The following is a 17,360-nucleotide window of genomic DNA, read 5'->3' as shown; positions in this document are numbered from 1 at the left end:
ACCTCCCCTCTTATTCTCTCATTCTTTTTTTTTTCTTCCTTTCTCTCTCACTCTCTCTCTTAAACAATGATTCGATCTTCTGCTAGTTTAATCATAGCTGCACCTCTTCCAAAAGAATTATTAAAGCATAATAGTCTCGGTTGCAATTATCGTATTTTGATGGTCAAGAGGTAGCCATCAAGAATTGATCAATACGCCATAACTAAACATACAGTGTAGAAATGCAAAAAGCAGCTTTATTCATGCCCATGTCTATCCTGGCGGTATTGTTGATAAAGCAGACAGTGAATGGCCACAGACCGAGTAAGAGAGAAAAAGATAATAAAGAAAATAATTGACAGTATGAAATAGAAAATATTCAACCGAAAAAATATGCGCTATCCGAGAAACATTTGAAGAGTCAGGATTATTCGTGTCTGAGCCAAGCATAACTATTCCCGATAGTCAACATTGGCGACACAGAATACATAAAGATGCTAGCCAGTTTCAATCCATGTGTGAGAAGTATAAAGTAGCACCCGCCGTAGACAAGTTGATTCCATTTGCAAATTGGATCACACCAGAACAAGAAAAGAAAAGATATAACACGATATTCTTTTTATCCATATTGAAGCAATATGATACTAAAAGAGAACAAGATGCCTATTTGAACAGCATCATGGCAGATGGCACAGAGACACTGTTATTCGACTGGCTTAAGCCAGAAGAAGCATTGGAGAAATTTGAAAAAAAGGAAATCATTTTGATGCCTCCTCAGTGGTATTCACTCTATACCATGTCCAAATGCAAAGACTATAAGGATTTGGACAAGGTCGGATATGGTATCTTTCGTACAAATCAAGAACTTATCCCAATCTTACCAAAGCCACGACCAAGTGATTTGAAGGATTATCTAGGATATTTAGAGTTTCCAGGCGAGGGACATCGATTGTATTTTAAGAGTGGTAGACCAATGCAGGGCTACAAACTACAATCAAAACTTTAAAAACAAATAAACTCAGTAGATCTTCAGCTACATTGCTCATGTTTTTTCAAGGAACAAAGTTGCGTATGATGTTTAAAATAGTGTACAAAAAGGTTTAATATTTTATATAAATTATTTAATCGAACTTCAAGTTCTATTTAAAACAAGGGAATATCAGTCATCGTGAGTATTACACTTTCTAATAAATATAACTTACGCCAATAACAGACTTGGTGTATTCACTGTTGGATGCACGACCTCCCAAGTCAGCAGTCAAGGCTTTACCTTCAGCAAGAGTCTTGAAAACGGCTTGCTCAATGTTGGAAGCTTGATCATATAAACGCATGTGCTTCAACATCATAATACCGGATAATAATAAAGCAGTAGGGTTGGCCTTATCTTGACCCTATAACAGTCACAGTCAGATATGTATATAGTGTAAATTTCGAAAGGACTTACAGCAATATCAGGTGCAGTACCGTGGACAGCTTCAAAGATGGAAGCGTCACGACCAATGTTACCTGAAGGAGTTAAACCAAGACCACCGATCAAACCAGCACTCATGTCAGACAAGATATCACCGTACAAGTTGGGCATGACCATGACAGTGTCAGCATAGATGGAGGGATCAGAGGTAATCTAATATAAATGAATATACTTGTTTGCATAACGTTTTTTTTTTTTTTTTTTTTGCTCTGCTTACGTGAAGACAAGCACGGTCCAAGAGGACATCGTCAAACTTGATATTGGGGAATTCCTTTGATACTTGCTTACAAACTTCCAAGAAGAGACCATCAGCCAATTTCCTAAAAATCAACAACGGGTCGTCACATTTTCTGCATCCTTTTTTTTTTTGGTTTAAATCTTACATGATGTTGGCCTTGTGAACAGCTGTGACACGGTTACGACCAACGGATTCAGCATAGGTGAAAGCATAACGAGCAACACGTTCGGAAGCTTCGCGAGTAATCAACTTGATGGATTGGACAACACCATCCACAACCTATAATATCAAATGTAGGTCAATTTTATGCTCTCTCTCTCCTTTTGTATAGTACTTTACTTCATGTTCAATACCAGAGTATTCACCTTCTGTGTTTTCACGGATAAGAACAGTGTCTACATTTTCATAAGGTGTCTTGTATCCAGCAACAGAACGGCAAGGACGAACGTTGGCATACAAGTTGAAGGTACGACGAAGGGTCAAGTTGAGTGAGACGTGACCCTTACCGATGGGTGTAGCCAAAGGACCCTTGAGAGCAACGGTGTTACGACGAACACTGGCAATGGCATCCTCGGGGATAGCAGTCTTGCCGTCCTTAAGGACAGGAGTGACATCAACTTCTTCCCATTCAATAGGTGTCTTGGCTGCAGCAAAGATTTCCTTGACTGAACGTGAGATCTCGGGACCAATGCCATCACCAGGAATCAAAGTGACAACGTAATTACCCTATATTGTATTGCGTGTATTGTATTAATAACTGTGTGTATTATTTATGATATCATATCATTATTATTACATTGGCATTCTTTTGAGCAGTAAAGGCTTGTGTAATACTGGGAGTAGCGGTAGTGATAGCACGAATAGAGTTGGCCTAATTTTATTTATTAACCTCTTTTCTTTTTATTATTTATAAACTCTTACTCTAACAGAAGACCAAGCGCTAGCCTTGAGTGCAGCAGAAGAAGTGCGAGATAAAAACATGATGTTTTGGTAAATAGTGGGAAGAAGGAGGGACAAAATCGAAAAAAATAAAAAAAAATTTAGTTTCAATTATTAGGCGGGGGTATGTGATGCTGCTGTCTTTCCAGGGCCAGCAAATAAAAAAAATGTTTCTGTCATCATTTTTTACATGTAGACGAAGAGACTACTTAGTAATACCCTCTTTCTGTTGTTATTGCTATTCATTGGTGTATCTTACAGCTATAATTTGTATCTCTCATCTTGACATTACTTTTGTTTATAATAAAAAGTACATGGAGGCTTGTACGTCATGGGTAAATGGTTTAGTCGTATGTCGGAGAGAAGCTCTTTGGAGTTACGGATAAAATAAAGATGTACACAATTGTTATCAGATGCAATTTATTTTTATAATAAACCCAATATCACTTGTGATTACTTACTGCTAGTCTTTCTCTTAATTGATACACTATTCTCTGAAAAAGATGGGCTGTATTTTTTGATATAAACCAACATAACTCTTTAACATGTGACGTGTAGAAAAGAGTGTTAAGAAGGTACATGCTTAAGGATTCTCAGTGTAAAGAAGACAATTCTAAAAGCCAAGCTTATGATATTACATGACTCGTAAAAGAAAAAAAAGCATAGGCGCCTTTTATTATCATTTATTGACAGAGTGAACAAAAGTGAAAGAAACAACTATGCTTTGCTTATTTGATTCTTGGCAATACAATACAAATGCAACTTGTACAGTTCAAAAGACTATACGCTGTGAGCCATTTCTTTGCTCAGTTAAGCCCCCACCTCCAAGTGTCTGTCTTTAAATCTTGGGCTGTCCAATAAAAATAAAGTCAAGCGGTAGCACTATAGGCAATTACAATCCTCAACTGGATAAACCCTCCCTTCTCTTTTAGAAAACCGAAATGGTAAGTAAAAAAATAAGCTCAAAGGACACATTAAAGTAGAAATGAAGTGAAGAGAAGGAGTGAGAGAAGATATGAGTATAAAGATAGATGGATGAATGAATTAATGGATGGATGGATGTTTAAAGAAGGGAAAAAGAAGCGATAGATACAAACAGAGAGTCATCACTCATTTATGCACATGTTTAATAAATGCAGCAAGATAATTTCGATTGGACAATAAACAAGCATTGAACAAGAAAGAAGTAAAGACACAACGATAGCAATGGTCTTCTCCACTCTCTCTTTTCTTTGTTTTTATGTGTCAATGGATCATTCAGACTGAACTAAAGATCTTTATAGCCTACCAGACTTCACCATAACAGAAAGAAGCGTGGACACGTCTCAGCCGGTCACGGTCGTATTGGCAAGCACAGAAAGCATCCTGGTGGTCGTGGTCTTGCTGGTGGTCAACACCATCACCGTACCAACATGGACAAGTACCATCCTGGTTACTTTGGTAAGGTCGGTATGCGTCACTTCCACTTGAAGAAGAACCCTCTCTGGCGACCTGTCATCAACCTTGACAAAATCTGGACTCTTGCTGGTGAAGGTGTTCGTGAGAAGTACAAGAACACTGAAAAGGTTCCTGTCATTGATACTCTTCAACATGTAAGATTTGTATAATCATATTAGATATACATATACTCATGTCAATAACAATAGGGTTATGCCAAGGTTTTGGCCAAGGGTACCATCAGCCAACCTGTCATTGTCCGTACTCGTTATGTTTCTGCCCTCGCTGAAAAGAAGATCAAGGAAGCTGGCGGTGTTGTCGAACTCATTGCTTAAAGTGTTTAATAAACATTTACTGTATATCATATTGACTCTGTCGACTACACATACACACACACATGCGATCCCAGAAAGGTGATCCTGTTACTATAGCAACTCTGTTTCTATGGCAATGTCTATTTTGTGTCTTTATTGTAAAAATTTACAGATGGGTAATTTATATGTGTCCAAGACCCAATATTTTTGTCTGACGCCATCCCAAACGCCTTGCTCTGCCCAAGTAGATATAGGCATTTCAATGTACTCGGTGCTTAATCCGAAGTCACGCAAGTCAATTTCAGACACTTCACAGTAAATGTCGTGAAAGAATTGATTTGTGGCTCCAAGACCGTTAAACCATGTATACACGCCATCGTGTTGAAGTATATTTGGCACACAATCATGAAAGGCTCTGAGATCTTCATAAAATTCACCATAAGTATCAAAGAAGATGCCATCAAAGGCAATATCTAACTTGGATACCATATCTTGCCATCGACCAAACAGAATCTTCACACCTGGCTTCTTATCCCATCCTAATTTGAGCATATGAGCATAGACATCAGGATGTGCTTCGATAATATAATGATTCTTGGGTTTATATTTCTGAAGTTCGGTATCAATCAACCCCAATCCAAAGCCTACATTGAGCACATTCAAACCTTCTTGGGGACACATCACCTTGGCATGTTCCACCATCAGTGGGCCTTCCCAGCCCATCATGACAGCGTCATTATTTTCATCCAAGAGTTTATTATCGTCATAGTGTAGTTTTTGCTGAAGATAAGCCTTGTTGGCTATGGCTCTTGCTACATCTTCTTCATCGTAATCGCCAAACGTCTTTTTTAATGCACGTATTAAAAGTTCTGAGCGAACACCTTCCTCTACCAGACGATCATAGATGGCCTTGTGCCCATTTTTGAGTGCTAGCTCGCCTGCTGTCACTTCTGATCTGTCGACAACGTTATAAGGGTGTTTTTCGGATAATAGCCAGTTGATCACGTCCAAGTGGCCATGTTCAGCAGCGTAATGAAGAGGTGTACGTCCAGTATCGGTTCCATTGAAGCATAGATCTGCACCTTGATCGTTTACAAGCGACTTGACTTTTTCCTTTTATTGTCATATATAATCAATATAAGTAAATAAAAAGAAAGAAGCTCCTTACTAGATCATTAGCAATGACAGCAGCGATCAACTCATTTCCAAGCTTAATATCTTCTTCAGTGTATGTAGTAGAATCAACTTGTTCTTCTATAGCTTCATTTTCTGTTACTTCAGAAGCATCGTTTTCAATCTTTTGTCTCTTTATTTCTTGTTGATCCATATTTGAGAGAAGAAAAAAAAATTCAAAGCGGCTTAAAAGGGGAATTACTCGCTGTCGGAATAAAATTAGTATGTTTACTGTTTAAAAGGACTCATAGTACAATATCAAATATCTTTTTCTTTTTTGTTACTATTCTCTCAACACTGGCTAATCTGACTTCAGTTGTGTATGGTAGAAGTCATATAATGCTAGGTTACCGAGTAACAGTTCCAGCTGGGAATTTCCAAATTGCAACACAGAGATCAGTTTACTGCATAGGCTCATATTAATACATGGCATGTCACTAATGAAGATTACCTATGGGAGGTAATATAGTGATTATTACCCCAAACTGCTTCATAATGATGCATATGAAGAAATCATTAAACTGTTGTTTCCTTTGGATTATCAGAGGCAAAGAAAAGCACGTCAAGTAAATATATTTTATTATTAAAGAACAAAAAGTCAAAGTGTGGGAGTAACAAAATGAAGTTTTTACTTAAATAAACAGTAGTTTGATATCCAAAGAGAGAGTGGTTTGGATAAGTAGAGATTTTTCTTTTGATAGCCAAGTGAAGAGAGCAAGCAGAGACTTTTTCTTTTTTTTTCTTTCCACAAGTCCAGAAAGCCACATTATCGCTAGCTTTCAAACCCAAGATGACTAGAACCATAGACTGCATGTCAGAAGACTACACGGTGTAAACCCTCCATGAATAAAAAGCACTCAAAGCTCAAGGCTCAAAAATCAATCTCAAAATCATACCACGATAAATTCAACGAAAGAGGCGCTTCAACGTACAAAGAGTGCACTTCTAAGTACCTAGGACGAAGCGTTTCGAAAGGGGTGATGACCGTGGAGACATCGGAATATTGAACCTTTGGAGCATCGCAATCATCGAGCTCAGTAATAAGGAGGGTTTACGGACCATTCATCAGCTGTAGAGGCAGAGCCATAACAATAGAAGCATCTCGGAGTGATCCAGCGTAGCGAAGCAGTGACCTATAGCAGAGCTTGATAGAGTTTGGTAGATAATGGCAAAGTAGATTGATTGATTATATTTCTTGTGACTTCAGGACTTGAATATGTAGTTACTCCAGAGCAGTATTCATTACCAGCAGACACTGATAGACATGAGCAAAATTCTTTAGGGGCTTTCCGACGTTGATAAGCATGGACAGGCATTCACTAGCATTTTCAGGCACTGATAATCATTTGTAGGTATTGATAAGCATTTGATTATTTGAGTGCATCGATAAGTAGTAGCAAAGCATTTTTTGAGCATTAGCGAGTAGTAGAGATTTCTTTAAGGCTTCACCCCGTGAGTGGCCATAATGATAGAGTAAGATGCATCAGAAACCATGAAATAGAGCCAGCAAAAGTGTATTTTTTAAACGATGGCATTAGTTATATGTACTTTGAGATCACCCCAAATGATATTGTACTTTTTCAATATAGGAAATAATAAAAGCATAAGAGAATTTTTAAAAGAGATAAAGAATGAAAAGAAGACAAGAATGATGGTTTCTTTTATAGTGTTCTGTTTACGTGAGTTATGTTATTTAGGCTGAGAATATATAGCTCATTCCTCCTTTTTCTCAATCTATCTTTTTCTAGTAATTCATAAATAAATAACTCATTCTCTGTTTTTTCCATATTAGAGCAAATCCGAGCAGCTCTTTTTTTTTTTTTGTTTGGAATATGGAATATTCTCTTGTATCCCTTTTTTTTTTGTTTTGTTTACTTTGCATAATTTTCACGCCTCCCTTTTCTTTTAAGGCCACTTGTTTACATAAAGTTGATCTCACATACATATAATTGCTTCACTTTTCTTATTTCCAATGTATGCTTTTTATTTTTCTGGTTGTTTTCTTTAAGAATGAGTAAAAAAGGGAAAAAAAAGTAAGGTGAGAATTAAATGTACAAGGAAAAATGTTGAGAGGGGACGGCATCTTTAAAAATGCAGCTGATAGTAAACAAAAAAATAAGACTTTTCTCAAAGAGCACTAGACTGTCGATTCTATGGAACATACGCAATAAATTCCATTACAGTTGTTATTTACAAATCAAAAGAATTCAGACATTATCATTTATTTGGTTAGCCATTATGATTTTTTGTTAAAGAGTACCAAAATCAAATTACCTTAACCTTCATGTATCAAAACTTGTTTATCAAGTATGAAACGAAAGCGATTAAGTTGCTGGCTTATGAAAACATAAAAGCGTGTAATGTTTTTGTTTTTATTTTTATTTTTAATGCACATGAAAGAAGGTAAAAAGTAAAATGTTTATCCTCTATTCCCTATTGCTATATCCTTATTTTTTCCCCTTCTGTTTGTGAAATGTGGACTAGCATTGACGACGATTGTGATTGTGATATAATTAATGATTATACGCTCATTTTTATGGTAAAGCAATGGATCTTCTAAGTCTGCATAAACTATTTCAAATGGCGCTCGAAACAGGATGGGTTGCTAAGGTATGCGACATACTTCGGATAGTCTCCTTACTGTCATGGATTCTCGCATATCTTGAATGAGAGGTATTATCAAATATGTAATTTATTGGGCAATGAGAAAGGATTTTTTATAACCATGAAAAAGAATATGAATACATAAATGTATGAATTGGATAAAAATAAGCTTTATATGGAGATAAAATAGTAGAAAATAACTCAATAAGCCTTAGAGAGGAGCAATATGATGACAGATCAGTTTATCATTGTAGTGATGAATTCTGTCATTTAGTTGATCAAGTATAGCCTTTACTCTGTCGCTCCCTATAGCTAATATTGCCAAAAATACTTTACTTATAAACATAACAGTGCATGTATTTGGTATTCGCTTTATTCATAATCAAGTTTAATGTTGGCTTACTTCAGTAAAGGGAAAGGTGTTCTAATCGAAAGTTCAATCTTGTTTTATTTTTATTTTTTAGTTGAAGACCTTTTTCTGATTTGGTGGACGAAATAAACTCAAACTCAGCTGCCGCCTTGGGTCAAAGCTATTTTTTTCAATTTGGATGAACCATCCTATGGATACCCATGTTTAGCCATACTAGGAGTTGACGTCTTGGCTGACATCACAGTGGTAAATCCAGCTATCCACCTGTGGGTGTTACGGCGTATAGCCAATTCTATATTGTCTTTGCATTTAATTCAACACCAGTTCCATTGTTCATTTAATTGACAGATTGTTAAACGTGTTGGATCTAAAAGCATAAATATCATAATTTATCATTTAAATAAAAAGGACCTTTCTTTACTGTAAGAAGATTCTACCTAAATTAAAAAACACTAGAAGTTCGAATCACTTCTATTTACATTTCACATAAGAAAATATCTTGTTATTTTCTTCTCCGGCGCTCATGGTCTCTTTGTTATATTACTACTAACAGCAAGATTCGTCTCCAAAACGTCCTGAAAATTAAATAGTCTACTGCTGATGAAAAATTGGACTACTGGCGCAGAGTTGTCACCTTGATTCAAAGCTCTCAAACCATAAGAAGGTGGACCACTTAGATTCCATGGCACTATTCACACTGATGACGTTGATATCACGACTCTTAAGAAAAGGTTTGACAGGCGAACAAGATGCACGACAAAGTTCACAATGGATCACGAAGCTACCTCCTACATTACCAATCTATTTCGTCGAAATCTCCAAAAAAAAAATTTCTGGTAGATGCGTTGCCGAGGGCCCAGGGAGAACAGATATGTTGTATTGTGTACACAAAAACTTCACACCAGAACGGCCAGTGCAATTTCGGCACACTAAATAACAGCAAGACAAGACGTGGAAAACCAAAAAGTACCGTCGACTCTTGCAAGGTCTCAAAGCCTAGGACCCTGATGTCATTCAAGCTAAGCAAGCCCTTTCTCAACAGCCAATCAGCAACGTATCCGTAGAATACTTTGACCACTTCCTTTAAGCCAGGTCTGAATAATTTGTCGTTTTCAGTGAATCCTGTGGACATCCCATTGCAAACCATAATAACAGATAATCTCTCTTTCGCAAGATCCGTCTTTCAGCGTACTTCAACAAACAATGTGCCGATCAACAGCTTATTCAAGACTTATACCCTCAAGTTTGGAGAAGGCGTCGTGTTTGTAATGGGGAACTGGCCCGTTCCCTATGCTAGCTACCATGAGCCTATCCATGTCCATGGTTTTCGAAGGCTCCTCAAGAAACATGGGCTCCAAGTCTATCTTATAAACGAGTACAAGACTAGTAGGTGCTGTTCAACATGCCACAACGAAAGCCTCCGCACGTTCCGTCGTGTTTCAAATCCACGACTGTGTCAACATGAGTGATATCCTGCTGTTGTCTGCCATGGCCTTTTAAGATAATAGTACATGAACCACTTGTATGACTTTATACTGATTGAACATTGCTTGTAGATGTACCAATCTATACTATAGACCCACCATGGCAGCTCCAGATAGATATCGCTTATGGAACAAGGATGTCGCTGCTTGTCTCAACTATTTGCACATCCTTCGTGGGCTCCGACGTAATGGCATGGTTCCTCATAGGTTTCGCCGGGTTGCTGTTGCTCCTACAAGATGTCGAAGAAGAGTGGACGATCAGGAGCAACCAAGAACTAGAATACGCTTAGACGATGATTTTCCGTCCTAGTTATCGCTAGGATACATCTAGATGCCTTCAGGATAAGTTGTATACACATAATAATTTTCTTACATAACTAACTGTATAATTCTTTAAATTCTCTCCTTGGTAAATATTACTCTCATTTGTATATCGTCTGTTATTCGTCTCCTTTTGCACGCATTTTTTTTTTCTTTAGGTCTTCTTCGTTATTATTTTCGTCTTTTTCGCCGTTGTTGTCTCTTAGTCGTTTTTTAATTTCAAGCTAATCTTTCTCGTACCAACTGTATGCAGTTCTACGAGGAATATTCAACAGTTTCGCTGCTTTTCCTGCTGTTAAACCTTTTTCATAAACTTGAAAAAAAAAAAAAAGATATCGCCTTGGCACTGTCACCGTGGTGTTTTTTGGTAGCAATTTCACCTTTATTTGTAGATGCGGAACTCTCAACCTTGACTACCTTCGGTTTCGTGGGCTTTTCAGATGGCTTCAATTCGGAATGTGTATTGAAACCTGTGATGTTATCCAAAGGGTGCGCCTTTTCATCTACCTGCGTTTGCACGCACTCATTACCATCTTCATCCATGGCATTGCCCTTTCCATCTTCGAAAAAAATATGAAATGGCATTTTGGCAAACGTCCGTTGCACTCAAAAATGCAATCAAAATTAGGCTAGTGCTTCGGGCGCTTCCTTGGGGCGCTACCTGTGTTGTCACTCTACAACTTCACACTACCATAGTCTCTACCTAACCTAAGGCTGTCCAGTTCACTCTCTTTGATACAAAATGTGAATGTATCATAATTATAAATGATTGATCTTAGTTCTTTGTTGATAGATTGACAACATAAAACTAGAATAAAAAATAACAAACTTTCTTTTTTATCTCTTTCTTCTTGAAAAGAGATAATTCAAGATGGTAACTTCATAAACTCATGTTTAGCTTGACGCTACACATTGAAAAGCTTTGTTGGGTGGCATCATAGGTAGTGGGTAGAGGTAGCGCCCGTAGCATTAACCTATTTTTGGGTGCATTCTTGAGTACACCAAGTGTTTACCGACATTTTTAATACTTAAAGGGTAAACATAAATAGTTTTTTTTTTGTTTTTTTGTTTAAACATGATATTTTTATTGATGGTCCAATTGAGCGCATAGTCAATTATGCCAAGCCGTACTTCTTGTTGTAAGCAATATAGTCGATTAGTTAGATCGGCGATGCTCCTTGACAGCCTTTTAGCGATGCGTGTATGGTTTGGAATGATGGCGAATCTCGGTTCAAGTTTGTATCATTCGCTGCGCAACATGAGCTTACATAAACTTCTTGACATTTCAACCGAAAGTGCAACTTGTCGACCATTAGCTGCAGTAAGTGGGACCGAAACACATCAATTTCCTTAGCTACTGATTTTCGTGCATAGCCAATGCCAACAACATCAGAGCTGGTGGCATCCTTGTTGCTTTCTACATTGTCGCAGTCGTCGTCACTATTATTCGTGTTACCAGCACCATCTTCAATGATGTCGTATATTGATGTCTTGATTGGTGAAAGAATGGATGTTAAAGGATAAGTCAAAAATGCATATGGATCTCGTTCATTATGTTTTTTATACGATAGTTCTTGAATCTTTCTATATATGTTGTAAACATCTTCTGAATGGACAAACTGATCACGGTGTACAGCATATACTGAAGAGGATGACGAACTGGCAGCTTCAGAGAAAAGATCTCTTATCCTTTCATTAAAATGACAATGGATTGCAGCTCTTATGTCTCTTCTACCATAGTCTTCACGTAACTCTTGCAATATAACTTCCTTCGTATTATCCGATAAAGGCAAAAAAGAGATATCATCAAGGCTTCCAATAAGATGATTATGCTCATTATGAAGCTTAATGGTGACCTGATTAGGGGTTACGAAATAGCAGGTGACAGTGATATAGCATCTGCAACCGATCTTCTTGCTTGGTTTCTGAATTGGCTGGCTTTTAGATGATTCATCTTCTGCCTGTACACCAGCACGACTCTTATAGGCCTCAGATCAATGGCATATGCACTTAATTTTCCAAATGATGCTTCTTCTTATTACGCGCTTTGGCATAGGTTGGCCTTCTTCGTTAAAAGTAGACATATCACCATTTGACTTGCTCTTATAAATCCAACATACTGCATGATGAGCAGGTGAGTTTTCAATGATATTTTTCCAAGAGTCAATATTAACAGTAATTTCTCTAGGAAAGGATATGTATTGTTTTAAAACTAAGTTCTCAGACATGATTACTATTCTTTAATAAAAGGGGAATAAGTGGAGGAAAAAGCTAAAGAGAATTAAAGCAGAATTAATGATCAAACATCAAAGAATAAATAGTCACTTTAAGAATTTAAAGTTCAAAATCGAAGATGTGACGGTTGCGTCATCAGGAAACTTGCTTGGACGCGTATGTCTGTTACGCCAAAGTGAACCTTTTTTATTTTTCTATACGTTATTTCTCTTTCTTTTTAAACAACACATTACGATGGCTGATAGATACAGTTTCTCACTCACAACATTTTCTCCTTCGGGAAAGCTTGTACAAATCGAATACGCTTTAAATGCTGTTTCTGGAGGTGTTACTAGCGTAGGCATTAAAGGTAATTAAACAAATCCAAGTTTGTTATATAAACTCATATTTATCATAAAACTACAGCTACTAATGGCATTGTTATTGCCACTGAGAAGAAATCAGCATCAAGTCTTGTAGATGATTCGGCCGTGCACAAGATCGAAACAATCTGTGCTAATATCGGAATGGTCTACTCTGGTATGGGACCTGATTTCCGTGTGTTGGTTAGTAAAGCACGTAAAGCAGCACAAGCATATAAAAGAGTTTACAATGAAGAGCCTCCAGTACGTATTCTTGTTCAAGAAGTAGCTGGTGTCATGCAAGAATATACTCAAAGCGGGTAAGGGAGAAAGAGAGAGAAAAGAAAGCATTCCTGTCCCACTTATAAATATCATTCATATAGTGGTGTTCGTCCATTTGGTGTTTCTATTTTGATTGCAGGATATGATGAGGTGAACGGACCAGCACTCTATCAAGTCGATCCTACTGGATCTTACTTTGCATGGAAAGCCAGTGCTATTGGCAAGAACATGATTAATGCAAAGACGTTCTTAGAAAAGAGATATAATGAAGAAATGGAACTGGAAGATGCGGTGCATACAGCTATCCTGACTGTAAGTAATAATGTCTTGTGTAATTAAAAGCTAATGTACTAAAAAAAAAAAATAGCTCAAGGAAGGATTTGAAGGACAGATGACAGAAAATAGCCTCGAAATCGGAATCATTGGTAAAAGCACTGTTGGTATTCATGGAGGAGAACGAAAGGAACTGCCATTATTCCGAAAACTGAGTTTAGGTGAAGTTAGAGATTATCTGGCGAATATTGCTTAAATAATAAAAAAAAAAAAAGGAGGAAGCAAGTTTACACAGAAAACCAGAAAAAAGTTGTCAGCTATGTTTCTTTCTTTTGTTTCTCCTTAAAAGCCACTTTAAAGCACATTGTGTCATTTGCTTAGTTTAGTAAAGAAGTATAGACAATGAGATTTAAAAAAAAAAAAAAAGAAGAAGGGGGACATATGAGAGGAGAAAGGGGAACGATGTGCAATAATACACAATCAAGCTTGAGTTTGGTCATAAGCTCCCTTTTTTGGTTTATGTTTTTTTTCTCTCTCTCCTTTTAACCCCCTTTTATATTTTATAGAAAAAGAAATATGTTGTTTCTTGACATCCCTTCTGTGTTTACAACTCACTTTGAATGGAAACTCATGATCCGAGTATCACACTATCGGGAGATGAAGCCGATCCCGATCATAATATAAATACCGTTTTTTATTCTTTTCTTCCTTCTCAGAATAAAATGAGCCGACGTGGATCTAAAGCGAGTTGGTAATATAAATACAAGTTATTTTGATACATCTAACACTCTATAAACAGTGATTCTCTTAATGCAGGATTGGCTGTAGATGATATAATAGATCGTCTAGTGTCAACAGAATATAATGAACAAGGTAATTATTTATATCGTTATTTTATTATTTATCTGATTTTTATGTAGATGAAAACATTGTGCCTATCTTTTTAACATTTTTCAGAAGGTTTATGAAACCTTGCGAACTTATTGATCAACTAGTTGAAAGGTAAATATTGAAGAGAAAGCAAAAGGGAGGAAATTAAGCTATGTTATTTTTTAATAATATAAAAAGTTTTTCCTAGATTCAAACATGATGGATTTTCATCCTCACCAACAGCTCAACAGAAAAGGTTCGATTTACCTTGTATAAAAGCGTGGGTCGTATAACTCTGTTTTTTAGAATCTACAATATTTTATTACTATGGCTATCTCATCATTGGAATGATTTTTATGCCCCAAGAGCAAGAAGATTAATGGTTCTCTTTTTGGATCACATATCCAAACACGAATCATATACGCCCATATGCGACTCATTAGCACCTTTAGTCATACGTGAACCACCCTCGACTGACCCCGACAGTTGCTGGGGCCTGGTGGATGAGGAGCAGCCGGTATTTTCGAATAAAAAAGACAGTGGATACGTCTCAGGCACATTTCATCTTTTACTACAACAGACACCCCCACAGTCACCTAGAGAGGATAGTGTCCCCAGGTTACCTAGACAACGTTACGTGTCACATTCTGAGTCTGAGGGATATCGCCGTGCCGAGTTTGCAGGTGGTATGATCAACATTGACGCAAGTAATACACCTTATGCTCCATCCACATTGACAAATGCAAGTAACTGGACGTCATATATTAGTATCATGAATAATTTTCGTAAACAAGATCAGCTCAACCTGAAGACGATCATGGGAACTAGTGATAACCACATTGCCAAGCAGTTGACTTGGATAGAATCACAGCTCTTTTCGCGTATCCAGGTAATAGCCAAGAATATCCCTTCTTTAACATGATGTTTATCTCTTTATTTCTGTATCTCTTGACAGCCTCGTGAATTTTTACGTTACATCGTGTCCAATCAGTCATCATCAAACAGTAGCATGATACTTGCATCTATCGCCCATTTTAATTTCATCTCTTCTTGGGTGGCAACATTAATCATCAGTCAGTCAAGAGCAAGTAAACGAGCAAACGTCTTTCTCAAGTTTATATCTATCGCGGTCGAGCTTCGTAATATGAATAACTATAATTCACTTATGGCTGTCTTGGCAGGGATGAACAACGCAGCCATATTAAGGCTAAAGCAGACACGTCAAATTGCAGCCACCAAAAAGATTTACAAACAATTTCTAAGCCTAGAACGTTTAATGAGCACAGATAAATCATTTTGCGCGTACCGCATGGCACTCAGGGCCAGCAAGGGGTCCGGTATTCCCTATTTGTAAATTATATACCTTATAGGAAATGAACGTACACTGACATATTTTTAGGGGTATTCATACTCAGGACCTTGTTTCCCTTGCCGAAGCAAACAAAGATTTTCGATCGGATGGTACAGTTCATTGGGATAAATATAGACTGATGGGTGAGACGATCATGTCTATTATAAAATTCAAACATCCAGGGTACACGATTGATCCAGATCTACCTCTACTTTTATCTATAGCAGATTGTCCTATCTTATCTGAAGATGTAAGCATATTGAATGAATGAAAAATCAGTTTGATGTAAATACTTTGTATTTAGGAGCTGTACAAGAAATCAATACTAGTAGAGCCAAAAGCCAACACAAACTCAAATAACAGACTGAAAGAGCTCTGGTTAAGGCTAAAGTAAATTCTTGTTATTTTGTAATTATTTATTTATACTCTACACACATGTAAATTCTATTAATAAACAACGTCAACTGTGTACTTTATGTCAAATAAACGAATGTTTAGGCTAAAGAGAAATTTCAACATCCAAAAAAGGAAAACATTTGTGTCTTGATGTTACGCAAACACGGTTATGCATTTTAAGAAACATGTTTTGAAGTAGAGCAGAAAAAAGAAGTTCTAAGTATCCTTTCTTTTTTTTTTCTTTTTCTCTTCACTTAATAGAATGATTATACCAAGAGAACACATCATCCACTCAACGAATCCTTATGTACGCAAATGCTGTGGCTGTATTCATTTACGAATTGGAAATACTTTTTCATGTTTGATCTGGGCAGGACTATCACTCTATTTTGCCATTTTGTCATTTCAGACGAAGAGTCGTAAGAATACATTAGATAGAGATATTACATTTACTAAACTATACATGTAGCATTCTTTTCATATACAAGCGTACCTACAGCACTTTATATATTTGGAACGATTAACCTGGTCTTATTTGGTGTCTGTTTAGGAACACTATTTTGTTTATTTCTAGTAAATATTGAGTGTAGTTGATTATTTATTGTTAGCTAACCCACTAAAATTTCATTAGAGGTCAGAGAATGGTGTCAGAGCAGCTGCTTATATTATAGGCATTAATGTCTTCATATTATTGGTTGACGTGTTTATCAACACCATCTTGTTTATTGTTCAAAAAGGTACCTATGTCGAATGGTGCATAACAGCTGCTTCAAGCCCACTCAACAACCAATTACTCAGCGCTAGCCAAGGAGAACAACAGCAGTTCAACTTTGCTATAAAGGACTTTTACAACTGCAATCGTACCTGGGAAGACGAGCTCAAATTTACAATTTTATGTGCAGCATTAATTATTGTACTTTATGTAAGTCATACGCTTTTCTTTATGTCAGCTAGTTTTTCTAATCATTCTTGTATTAGTCATATTGGACTTTTTGTTTATTCTCGTATGCAATCAAGCTTCAAGTTAACACTAGAGCAGCTATGCTTAAATACTATCAGCAAGGTATGTTGCCTCAGGTTCCTATGATGATGCCTCATGTGAATAACGGGGATATCATTCTTTAAGCTTTTCAAAATAACAATAAAAACTTTATCAAATCTCGAGTATATTATCAATTCAAAATGTTTGACATTTTAGTGTATTTTGATTAGAAAGTTTAAGAGTGTACCTTTTCTCCGCGGGTCTGTCTCAACCTTTTACCCTTTTTTTTTTTTAAAAAAA

At 36.8% G+C, this 17,360-nt stretch overlaps 10 protein-coding genes across 10 annotated transcripts; 5 read left to right on the top strand and 5 right to left on the bottom strand.

Annotated features, from left to right (window-relative positions):
• Nucleotides 1-21: 21 nt before the first annotated feature.
• RHIMIDRAFT_275996 (uncharacterized protein) lies at nucleotides 22-1,043 on the top strand. Its single transcript, XM_023612584.1, has 3 exons — nucleotides 22-170; nucleotides 220-303; nucleotides 352-1,043. Exons 1-3 carry the CDS (start codon nucleotides 67-69, stop codon nucleotides 983-985), a joined length of 822 nt encoding a protein of 273 aa, XP_023468418.1. The 5' UTR covers nucleotides 22-66; the 3' UTR covers nucleotides 986-1,043.
• A 3-nt stretch (nucleotides 1,044-1,046) lies between these two features.
• RHIMIDRAFT_213126 (uncharacterized protein) lies at nucleotides 1,047-2,750 on the bottom strand. Its single transcript, XM_023607237.1, has 8 exons — nucleotides 2,610-2,750; nucleotides 2,485-2,559; nucleotides 2,028-2,414; nucleotides 1,834-1,967; nucleotides 1,668-1,770; nucleotides 1,424-1,603; nucleotides 1,182-1,370; nucleotides 1,047-1,118 (listed from the first exon to the last, which is right to left on the bottom strand). The coding sequence occupies exons 1-8, from the start codon at nucleotides 2,667-2,669 to the stop codon at nucleotides 1,101-1,103; spliced, it is 1,146 nt and encodes a 381-aa protein (XP_023468417.1). The 5' UTR covers nucleotides 2,670-2,750; the 3' UTR covers nucleotides 1,047-1,100.
• Nucleotides 2,751-3,833: 1,083 nt separating this feature from the next.
• Nucleotides 3,834-4,399, top strand: RHIMIDRAFT_287020 (uncharacterized protein; the record flags this gene model as incomplete). The annotated part of the gene is made up of 3 exons (XM_023613432.1): nucleotides 3,834-3,871; nucleotides 3,919-4,219; nucleotides 4,274-4,399. 3 exons carry the CDS (start codon nucleotides 3,834-3,836, stop codon nucleotides 4,397-4,399), a joined length of 465 nt encoding a protein of 154 aa, XP_023468416.1.
• A 132-nt stretch (nucleotides 4,400-4,531) lies between these two features.
• RHIMIDRAFT_235468 (S-adenosyl-L-methionine-dependent methyltransferase) lies at nucleotides 4,532-5,705 on the bottom strand (the record flags this gene model as incomplete). Its single annotated transcript, XM_023608363.1, has 2 exons — nucleotides 4,532-5,491; nucleotides 5,547-5,705. The coding sequence occupies 2 exons, from the start codon at nucleotides 5,703-5,705 to the stop codon at nucleotides 4,532-4,534; spliced, it is 1,119 nt and encodes a 372-aa protein (XP_023468415.1).
• A 315-nt stretch (nucleotides 5,706-6,020) lies between these two features.
• RHIMIDRAFT_104900 (uncharacterized protein) lies at nucleotides 6,021-6,524 on the bottom strand. Its single transcript, XM_023605166.1, has one exon. It carries the CDS (start codon nucleotides 6,362-6,364, stop codon nucleotides 6,068-6,070), a length of 297 nt encoding a protein of 98 aa, XP_023468414.1. The 5' UTR covers nucleotides 6,365-6,524; the 3' UTR covers nucleotides 6,021-6,067.
• Nucleotides 6,525-10,036: 3,512 nt separating this feature from the next.
• Nucleotides 10,037-10,319, top strand: RHIMIDRAFT_235467 (uncharacterized protein; the record flags this gene model as incomplete). The annotated part of the gene is made up of 2 exons (XM_023608362.1): nucleotides 10,037-10,047; nucleotides 10,103-10,319. The coding sequence occupies 2 exons, from the start codon at nucleotides 10,037-10,039 to the stop codon at nucleotides 10,317-10,319; spliced, it is 228 nt and encodes a 75-aa protein (XP_023468413.1).
• A 235-nt stretch (nucleotides 10,320-10,554) lies between these two features.
• Nucleotides 10,555-10,873, bottom strand: RHIMIDRAFT_235466 (uncharacterized protein; the record flags this gene model as incomplete). The annotated part of the gene is made up of 2 exons (XM_023608361.1): nucleotides 10,555-10,643; nucleotides 10,711-10,873. 2 exons carry the CDS (start codon nucleotides 10,871-10,873, stop codon nucleotides 10,555-10,557), a joined length of 252 nt encoding a protein of 83 aa, XP_023468412.1.
• Nucleotides 10,874-11,273: 400 nt separating this feature from the next.
• RHIMIDRAFT_290363 (uncharacterized protein) lies at nucleotides 11,274-12,558 on the bottom strand (the record flags this gene model as incomplete). The annotated part of the gene is made up of 2 exons (XM_023613732.1): nucleotides 11,274-12,318; nucleotides 12,373-12,558. The coding sequence occupies 2 exons, from the start codon at nucleotides 12,556-12,558 to the stop codon at nucleotides 11,491-11,493; spliced, it is 1,014 nt and encodes a 337-aa protein (XP_023468411.1). The 3' UTR covers nucleotides 11,274-11,490.
• A 241-nt stretch (nucleotides 12,559-12,799) lies between these two features.
• On the top strand, nucleotides 12,800-13,717 carry RHIMIDRAFT_287019 (N-terminal nucleophile aminohydrolase; the record flags this gene model as incomplete). Its single annotated transcript, XM_023613431.1, has 4 exons — nucleotides 12,800-12,914; nucleotides 12,971-13,226; nucleotides 13,290-13,500; nucleotides 13,556-13,717. The coding sequence occupies 4 exons, from the start codon at nucleotides 12,800-12,802 to the stop codon at nucleotides 13,715-13,717; spliced, it is 744 nt and encodes a 247-aa protein (XP_023468410.1).
• Nucleotides 13,718-14,183: 466 nt separating this feature from the next.
• On the top strand, nucleotides 14,184-17,203 carry RHIMIDRAFT_235463 (ras GEF; the record flags this gene model as incomplete). Its single annotated transcript, XM_023608360.1, has 12 exons — nucleotides 14,184-14,212; nucleotides 14,261-14,334; nucleotides 14,382-14,463; nucleotides 14,540-14,587; nucleotides 14,638-15,220; nucleotides 15,287-15,681; nucleotides 15,731-15,932; nucleotides 15,987-16,072; nucleotides 16,340-16,497; nucleotides 16,548-16,651; nucleotides 16,710-17,000; nucleotides 17,057-17,203. 12 exons carry the CDS (start codon nucleotides 14,184-14,186, stop codon nucleotides 17,201-17,203), a joined length of 2,199 nt encoding a protein of 732 aa, XP_023468409.1.
• Nucleotides 17,204-17,360: the final 157 nt, after the last annotated feature.

The sequence above is a fragment of the Rhizopus microsporus genome, assembly GCF_002708625.1.
Source record: "Rhizopus microsporus ATCC 52813 unplaced genomic scaffold scaffold_4, whole genome shotgun sequence".
NCBI lineage: Eukaryota > Fungi > Mucoromycota > Mucoromycetes > Mucorales > Rhizopodaceae > Rhizopus > Rhizopus microsporus.
This window is presented reverse-complemented; position numbering and strand designations above follow the sequence as displayed.